This window comes from Montipora capricornis, chromosome 14 (assembly GCF_036669925.1).
Source record: "Montipora capricornis isolate CH-2021 chromosome 14, ASM3666992v2, whole genome shotgun sequence".
Taxonomy (NCBI): domain Eukaryota; kingdom Metazoa; phylum Cnidaria; class Anthozoa; order Scleractinia; family Acroporidae; genus Montipora; species Montipora capricornis.
Genome location: NC_090896.1, coordinates 41,351,793 through 41,361,792, shown reverse-complemented (window position 1 = coordinate 41,361,792; position 10,000 = coordinate 41,351,793). Strand labels below are relative to the sequence as shown.

The 10,000-nt window shown below is 41.7% G+C and overlaps 1 protein-coding gene across 4 annotated transcripts in view; it reads left to right on the top strand.

The window, feature by feature from the left end:
* LOC138033801 (stimulated by retinoic acid gene 6 protein-like) overlaps window positions 1-10,000 on the top strand; it is a 108,216-nt gene that overhangs the window by 59,495 nt on the left and 38,721 nt on the right. For all 4 annotated transcript variants that reach the window (XM_068881638.1, XM_068881636.1, XM_068881639.1 and 1 more), the window contains 2 exons: window positions 7,913-7,974; window positions 9,256-9,355. In XM_068881638.1, coding sequence (XP_068737739.1) covers window positions 7,913-7,974; window positions 9,256-9,355 — 162 coding nt within the window. The remainder of the gene's footprint in view (window positions 1-7,912; window positions 7,975-9,255; window positions 9,356-10,000) is intronic.

Here is a 10,000-nt window from a genome sequence, read left to right as displayed (position 1 = left end):
CTATCCTGACTGCAGGCCTTAAAAATATGGCAGAATGTCAGCATCTGCATTTCGCCATCTACTCTCGTAAACGCAACACTGATATGCCAAGGAATTCCTCGTTTTCCAAACTAGTCTGTCTGGCTCTCGCGGCACTTCCGTGGCAAATACTTCCTGGCCCAGTCCTGGATGACAAGGACAGAGGATTCGTTTAGTGATTCCAGGAAGTTAATCCTCGCTGAATCTTGGTGGATTGAGCGTAAAATATGTGCCTTCCACGATACTATTTGAGCTTTTGCCTGTTTTACTAAGAAACGCATTTCTTCACAATCGTCATCTGATAAATTGCTTTCATTTTTAACGAGTGTGTTGTCTATTTCATCATCCATTGTTGATGCTAACAACTCGCAGCGATTGCAACAGTCGTCATGACTGTGTTTGCAGTCATCATAAAAAGCAGGATCTTTGCAATCACTCAATGCAAACAACCTGCAACGATCTGCCACAGTTGAACCCTCACAAACATGCACCTGCAATTGAAAACAAGACTTCTCAGTTCTCTTACTGTTTAAGGATTAAAACAGTGTCATGGACGTTGTCATGGCAACATCACATCTAATGACAGGCAGATATACTCCTATTTTTCGTTTAAATTCCTTAATATTTATAGTTTTCTTCGGCGAATTTTCTTGTTCTTTGCCACATTATGGAAATGATATTGCCTGACATTTTGAAGCGGTAAAAAGTCAAGGTCGCTGAGACGCTTTTGCCAATATTCTGTAATCTGTCTTTTCCTTTACTGTATTCAGACAGATTTTAACAAATGTAGGGTAGTTGATAGAAACTGTATGTGGTTAGAACTGAGCCAATTTAAAACAAATTTTACCCAAGGGAATGCGAGAAAATTAGCAGTTAATTTTACAGATTTGGTCACGCTGCCGTCATAAAGATTGTAAGAACATACACGATTCAGTATTTACGCGCCATACCAGTGCCCAGCTTGCGCGCAGCCATAAAACTCTAGGGAGCCTCCTTAATTGAATTTTTTTGGTCTTTGGCCTTACACACGTCACCATTCCCTTGGCCCCAGTCATTCCAATTAAAAAATAAAATCCTTCAATGTCTTTTAGTAAAGCCACCAAAAGCCACACACACTTTCCCAAGACATGGCCAAAGTATGCGCAGGAAACTCACAAAATTAGGATCTCTTGACCAAAAGTACAGACTTACCAAAGACATTTCTGCAAAACTGTGTGTGAGACTTTCTTTTGTTACGCTTGAAGGGGTTGCTATGCTAGTCTCACCAAGTAAGCTAGCTGCAAGCCTCTCTCTGCAATCTCTACAAATACCTACAGATAAGACGACATATAATTATTCAGTGAGGCACGCACGATCCTATGTAGATCTGTTTTGTAAATTTTTACATTCACTATGAGAACGTTTGTCAGATTTCTAACAGTGCACAAAATGGTTCCATAACATTGCAAACTCTGCCTCAAAAGTCATCTCCTGTTGATCGACCCCAGAGCATCTCTTAACCACTCAGTGACAGCTCTAGTCATAGCAATGAATTTGCCAATTACAATCCGGATGAGTGAAAATATATGTTAGATTTGCAACTTCTGATTCCGATTGTACTCACACGCACAGCTTACGGAGCGCACGCGGCTTAACTTCGGAGTAACATAATTGATTACATACCAGATCCTGCGGGAACAAAGACCCCTGTGTAACGGAGAATTTCCTTGGACTCCTTGCCAAAACCACGATCAGCCTTCCTTTTGTTGGTATGCTTAGCAAGCCCAGATGGACACGACATCGATTTGCTCCCCTTCACCAACCAATTCCCAAACTAGAGCGATGCGCTGGACAGACTGTCCAGGCAGAATTTTACTTGGAAAGGAAAACGTGGAAGCACGGGCGAGAATAAGTTCAATCTCGGAGGAAATATAACTTATTCCAACACTCCTTACATATTCGCCAATACCTCTGTCACACGATGATAGGGACACGGTATCACCACTGGGATATCGCTTTGAACTATATTCTCGTTGGGTGCCCCTGAGTAATGCACCGGAAGTTGTTACGATCCTACCCAGAACAGTTGGCTGTTTATTAACCTCATCATATTCTGAAATTTCCACTTCTCTCCGGTATCCGGCTTACCCAATACAAGACAAAAAGAAATCTCATCGCAGGGAACTATTATCGAGGTAGGCTGCAACTTTGTGCTTATGCGACATTTTCAGCGACAACTGTTCAAACGTTTCCTGCTGTGCAAGTGTTTTGTTGTTTACGCGTGTGGACAGATCGATTTTGCCAATTTTGAGAGTGTTGATACTTTGCCGTGATAAAAATCCCGGCACTAATTTGTATATCCGGATTAAGACCAACGTTTCTACTAACTAAATCTAAAAATTTCGGGCGATTTGCTATTTTACCAGGAATGGATATTTCCTTCTGAAAAAATGCACCGAGCCGGGAATTTCGACCACGCAAAATTTTACTAATTTTTCACGGCTTTCCCTGAATTTCTGTTTCGACACAGAAGTGAATGTTTAGGCTCGAATTACTCGTTGACACGTATTTAATAAGTTTCTGGGCACAAATGTGAGATTAAAAGCGATGCGAACTGAAAATGGGGATTGATTTGAATTTAGCATCTTACGCTAAAATGGCGGCGTTTTCTCTGATCGCGGGGGCCGAACAGAATTTCGTCATTTTCGGGAATTAAAATAAATCTTTCAAGAAAAAAATCCCACCACGTTTCTTACAGTATAATAGGCTATCTTTGTATGAAATATGAAGAATTTTGATTTTTCATCATGTGCCACCTTTTGCTCGATTTTAGTGGACATTCCCTCTTAAATCCAGGATTGAACTAGATTCGAACCCCTGACGGTGCATTGTGCTCAACCACTGTAATATGAAGTCAAAAAAGTTCAGTTCAGATGCTGGGTTGAATTTTTTTCTGGGTCAGTCTTGCAATTACCTAAGTCACTTTATTATCATTGCTTTAGTTGATGAACTTTAATTTTGCTCAGAACGTTGATACTTATCAGCAATACAAATATGTACGTAATATATTCGGTTCCATTCCTCTTATTTTGGAGTCTGTACAATGACACCTAGGTTTTACGGGGGCACCCAACGAATCTGTTCCTCACATTATCTGTTCCCTAGAGGAATCTTGCTGACTGGCAAAAATACAGGTGTTTCGATGAGCTGGCTGGGAAATTTTGTTATTGATAGAGGTTTTGCCTGGGAATTACTGACTTTTTCTAGCATTTCAACCCGAGCTGGCTGTAGAAACTGTGAAGACTGAGGACGACTAAAAAAAAAAAAAAAAAAAAAAAAAAAAAAATGGAACCCCTTCCCTCTCCCAGAGAGTAGTCACAAACATACGACGGCTGGTCAGAGTGATTGCGCTTTCGGAAAAAAAAACCTGTTTTGTCCTGGTTTTGTCGCGTTTGTTCGGTCGTTTTGGATCGAAGGATTTGAAAGCGCGCGGAATTCCTGGCTGGAAAATAAATTTGATCGGCTGGCTGGGAAACCAACCAATTTTATCTAGCTGGCTGGGAAATTTCTTGTGTGTCTTGCTGGGAAAAAGGAACAGATAATGTTTTTCCAGCAACACTGAAAAACACCTGAAAATGCCTTAATAACATTTATTTTCATTAACTGGGGTATAATAATACATTTTACAACAAATTGGTCGTTGGGTGCCCCTGGTTTTAGGAATGGCGGGTTTTTAGTTGCTTACAGTTTGAGCTCCCAAATAGTCCAAGTGGGAGAGTATGTGGATGGCAAATCAGATGTTGCAAGCTATATCGAACGTGTAGAATTATATTTTGTCGCAAATTATGTGGAAAAGGGCAATGAGGTTGCTACGTTTCTTGCTGTGGTTGGAGTCAATGCGTATGGAGTTCTTCGCAATTTGTTGGCCCCCCAGCTACCAAAAAATAATTATTTTGATGAGCTAACAGATGTTTTGATTAAGCATTACTCTACAAAACTCATATATATAGCGAAACGTTTTAAATTTCATCGTCGCAACCAGTTTGAGAGCGAATCGGTTGCTCAGTTTGTGGTGGAGCTAAAGCAACTAGCATTGAAGTGTGAATTCAGAGTTTTCCTTAAAAAGAAGCGTTACTGGATCGACTTGTTTGTGGGTTCAAAAACACTCAAATCCAGAAGACATTGTTAGCGAAGAGGGAATTGATATTCAAGAGACAGCATTTCAGACAGCACAATCCATGAAGTTGGCTAGAAAAGGAGATGATCGGGATGTTATCGCGACCGGAGTCAGTAAGTTTTTGTTTCTCTACTCTGGCAATAATAGCAAAGTTACCACAACAAGGCTTTCATAGGGGGAATCATTTAGTTGTTTTTGTTGTGGTCAAAAACATGCTCTGTGAGATTGCTAATGCAAGACCGCTTATATAGATGTAAGAAAAAGGGCCATATTGCCAAGATGTTTGATCTGAAGTGTGATGCCCTCAGCACGCGTTATGCTGAGGATTTTTCGCAGTCGGATACTGCTGACGATAAAATGTGGGGTCTTGGTTTGTATACCCTCACTTGTAAACAACAGCGTGGATCGGGTTATCAAGTCCAGATGTAGTTGAATGGCAAACCAGTGAGAATGGAAGTAGACACTGGATCCGCTGTGTCTATTGATCTGAAACGGTTAAAAGAAAGAAAATTAGCATCTGCCATTGAAGCCAACACAATTTTATTTGTGTACTCGTATGAGCAGTTAGCCCTAATGGGGGAAATTCAAGTAAGGATGAAGTATCAAACCCAGGAAGTGCTGTTACTTTCTGTTGTGACTGAGGGTGACAAACCTGTGTTGCTTAAACGGAATTGGCTGGAGAAACTTAATGTTTCCCAAGTTAATGCGTTGGATGGGCTAATCTCAAAGTATCGAGTCCTGTTTGAAAAGGGTTATGGACATCTCAAATAATATAAGGCTTCCATTCATGTCCGTGAGGACGCACAACCTATCTTCCTTAAGGCACAGTTCTTATGACCTCAAGAAAAAAAGTGCCGCAGGTTTAGCAGAGGTTAAAGGAATTCGAAGAAGGGACCATTTATAAGGTGAGCCAAAGTGATTGAGCTGCCCTGGCACTGTCTGTCCCTAAGAAATTTGGGACTTTGCGAGTGTGTGGTGATTATAAGATGACCATTAATCAGTGTGCTGGTGTTGACCAATACCCGTTACCGAATGCGGAAGATTTGTTTGCGACGTTATCTGGGGGTGAAATCTTTTGCAAGATTGATTTATCACATGGCTATCAGCACGTTTAGCTGGATGACGATTCCAACAAGTACCTGACTTTATAAACTCTCAAGGGTTTATACCGGTATAAGCGTTTACCAATTAGAGTTTCCAGTGCACCGGCAGTTTCTCAGAGAAATATTGATCAGCTTTTGCTGGGAGTGAAGTTCACTATATGACGGTTGGATGACATCCTGATCTCAGGACGTTCTCCGGAGGAACATTTTCAAATATTAGAGGAGGTTTTGGACGCTTTCAAGATCATGGCACCAGTCGTATTCTGTGAAGTACATTTTCTTTCAGTAAGGGCTTGATTTTCTTGGACATTGAATTGACCAACATGGTATTAGACCCCTGGCACAGAAAATGGAGGTAATTATGGAGGCCAACAGTCCGAGCAATCTCCCACAAATGAATCCCCAATCTGGCTACCATTCTGCGCCCTCTACATGACCTTTTGCAAAAGGACAGGCCTTGAAAGTGGACTGAGGAATATGAGAGTGCTTTTGGGAAGAGTAAGCGGCAGTTGCAAGATTCGTCTATGTTGGTTCATTATGACCTAAAAAAACCACTTCCCTTGGCCTGTGCTTCATCACCCAATGGGGCAGGGGCAGTGATCTCTTATGTGATGGAGGATGGTACAGAAAAGCTCATTGCCTTTGCCTCTCGGAAACTTACTACCAGTGGACGTAAGTATTCAAAAACTGAAAAAGAGGGGTAACTATTTCATCGTGTTCGGAGTAAAGAAATTTCATTCATACCTTTATAGCTGCAAGTTTATGCTGATCACGGATCACCAGCCATTGGTCAAAATTTTTGGTCCCAAGACAGGTGTACACCCGTTGTCAGCAGCACCAATGCAAGGGTGGTCCTTGATTTTGGCAGCTTACTAGTATGAGATTGAATATCGCAAGTCTGCCGAACATGCAAAGGCGGATGCCTTGTCGAGACTTGTCTCTACTTCTGCTGACGACAGGCTGGATGGGGATTTGTATTTGGTTAGTCATATGAACGAGTTGCATGTTACTGCCCGAGCGTCGGCAACAAGGAAAGACCCAGTTTTAGCTCGCGTGTAGGATTTCACCTTACATGGATGGCCTTCAGTAGTTGTAGATCCCGTGTTTCAGTCATATAGTTCAGGCAAACATGAACTTTCAGTTGACCAAGGCTGTGTGTTGTGGGGCTTACGTGTTGTTATCCCTGAAGTATATCGTGTGCGCTTGTTGGATGACTTGCATCAAGAACATCATGGAATCTGTCGGATGATGTCTCTGGCAAAGGGTGATTTTTGGTGGCGCCTGGACAGGTTTCTGCCATCGGAGAGCGTGTCAGTAGTGTTAGTTAGTCTCCTCCTAGAGCACCCTTACACTCGTGGAAGTGTCCTGTTAAACCGTGGGAACGCATACACATGGATTTCTTTGAGACGGACAAGATAAAGTTCCATATTGTTATCGACGCTTATTCGAAATGGTTGGAGGTCATTCCCATGAGCTTCACAACCAGTTTAAAGACCATTGACCCTTCTCGCACATTGGTTACACGTTATGGCATCCCAGGAGACTTAGCTTCTGACAATGGACCGCAACTTGCAGCTGAGGAGTTCACCAAGTTCATAAGGCAGAATTGGTTTAAGTTCACCCGCGTACCACCGTACCACCCTGCATCAAAGGGGCGGTGGAGTGTTCCTTACAGAAAGCTAAAGTGGCTTTGACCAAGCGATTGCTTGATGGGACAGCAAATACCCTTAGTCTGGAACACCGGCTCACCGTTTTTCTTATTCTGAATGGTAGCACACCGTCACTGTCACGGAACAATTCTCAGCTCAAATTTTTTTTGCAACGGCAAATCAAAAACTGTTTCACACTACTGAAGCCGAATCTGAGCAGAGCAGTGGAGGAAAGCAGGTAAAACAGAAAGAGTACCATGATGAAGGGCGCCTCAAGTTTCGTAAGTTTCAATTTCATGAAGTTGTCCAGGTTCGTAAGTGGCGAAGTGGAATTAAAACGTGGCTTCCGGGACGGATCACCCAATTGAAATGTCCTCGCACCCACCTTGTTCGTTGTGGGAACCAAATTTTGTCCACGTGGATCACTTAAAAGGAACGGGTTGCAACCCTTCTTTGGGTTCGGTGACTGGCGGTAGAGAGAGCAGTCGCGTAGAGGAGTCGGTGGAGTCGCAGGCAGCGGTGAAAGATTGTCTGGTATTCCCCGAGCGCACCAAGTCCTGGGAATAGTGCTGTTGCAGGAAATAGATAGAAAAAGCTAGTGCCACAGGAGCCACAGGAATCGGTATTGGGAGATACTCTGCAGGGAACGAGCACCCCAGGGTCACCATTGCCACCACAGTCAGTACCAAGGTACCCTCTTCGAGGAAGAAAAACCCAAAAGAGACTTATTTGTGAAATTTAATTGAAATTTTGATTTCGTTATGAGCACTGAACGCTGCTTACGTATCTAGACTTGTTGAGTTCCATTGTTTGATAATGAATTTCCCATTTGTTCGGGAGCAGTGTAATACACTAGGTTCCGGGGGTCTGTGCATTGAAACCTAGGTTTTCGAAATGGTGGGCTTTTAGTTGTTGAAATAGTACAAAATATATGTGGCTATTATGAATACCTTTACCAATGTGTGTTTGTTTATTTTGTATTTAAGATTTTGAATTCTCCACCCAACTAATTTCAACTGTGATGGTTGCAATGATTGTCGTCGTTCAGGTGTGTAATTGAGTTAAAGGAGAAGTTCACTCCAAGATGACGATCGTTTTTAGGTATTATGAGTTCATGAGGAGAACAGCTTTTAAACAAAATTTCAAACTTGAAATAGCTTTCTATCCTTGTGAAATCATTGTTAAAAATATACGCATGCATGCCGCCATCTTAGATTATACGTGACGCCATTCAGCTCAACCTGAAGTTTTACGGGAAGCGTGAACACGCAAAGCTGTTGAGATTCCTCTTCGTATTCCAGTCGTGCCTTTTTGTTCAGCGACATAAATTGCTCAAATTGGTAAGATGTTGTTCACATTTCAGAAAAGTGGGATGAGGTGAGCTCAATGACCTCACGTATAATCCGAGATGGCGGCCTGCATGTGTGTATTCTTAACACAGATTTCATCCACCCGAAAATAGAGCGCACTGAGTATGGCATGCTCCGTTTTGTCGTATCTAGGACTAAGCTGGGTGGGCTTTGTCTCCATCTGTGTTAAAGCGTTGAGCCAGTTAGGCCTTCACTACTCATCTTTCATAGTCCATGTCCAGCTGAGTATACGTATGTAATTCAGCTCACGTGAAGTATAGCGCTCGAATCACAACACCCAGCGAAAAGCGGCGATAACTTGAACTAACTTGGCTAAGATCAGCACTCGAACCCCCGGCTTGACTCTTTCATATTAGGAAAAAATTAAACTTAACAAATTTCTTTTATGCGTCGGTCCTCTTATTGATGGTAAATTGCGTTCTAACATTGTCAATCAAGAGCATTGTCGATCACGTTTCCACAGCAAATTTTGACAGTGTTATGACGCAATTTGTCACGCTTGTTATGTTATGACGCGAATATTGTCAATAGCTTTTCTCGTCTTCTGATTGGCTACTTACAATAGTCAAGAAAATTTCACGGGTTAAAATGTTGACAGCGGGCGATATGCGTGATGACGTCTGACTAGCTAATTTTACCACTAAGTCTCGTTTGCACAAAATTATTCACATCATTTGGACATGCAATACTGTTCGCACGTGGGTTTTCTTTCAAGATTGCTCCTTTGGGATTTAGCTCGTGCTAAAATTGGCAAGTTTGATTTTCGAATTCAAGGCTTGGTGGTGAAATTAGCTAGTCAGACGTCATCATGCATAAGGGCTGTTTGACAGTTGCACAGATATTTGCATAAATTAAATTTTTATCTGTCTGTACTTTTACTGATGATAAGAATTAGGCAATGAGCGCGAAAGAATTTAAACAGTTGTTGCAAAAACTCTTTTTACTCATTTCTTTCTTAGCTTTCAATTGCCTCCTTTATTGTGTTGCAAATCCTAGCTGATCATTTGAGATCTCAGTGTCCATGGGCCACTTGCGAAGAGTCTTTCCGTATACTTTATGGTAAGAAGAAGTCTTTGCCACCGCTTACAGTGGTTGCATTTAATATCAAGGGCCGAAAATCGTCCATTCACGAGCAATAGGAAATAGTGATGTCTTTTTCCTCCATGAGATCCTCCAAAATAGCATTATTATCTCTTAATCTTTATTGTAAGGAAAGGTCGCGCGATTTTTGCGTATGACGCACTCAACAAATCAATGTCCTCTGTTGACTCAAGACGGAGGAAAGACTTATGTCTATCAGCTATTAAGAATTTGGTACATGTTTCAGTGGTCTTGTTTGTATTGACTTTTTACTTTTTTATCAGGTTTTTGAAAGTCATTCTCATACATTAAAAGAGAAAAACTTCTGTTGGACTATTTTCTGTCGAGTATGCCGCCCCATGTCGTACCAACGTAGTTGCCATATCAACTTTGGTACTCTGTGGAGTACAATTTGGGATCAACTGTTCTGCTCTCGTCCAATGAGAATCTGTTTTTTTATGAAGAGCCATAAAACAAAGCACTCAGGGCCCGTTGCATGTATTTGATTTGCCGCAATGTAATTCACTAGCATCGAGAAAGAAAGTGTGAATGCTGAAGACAAACTGTTACAGCTGTTAGTTCATATGTTAAAAAGATGAGTATTCTTGAAATGCACCCATACAC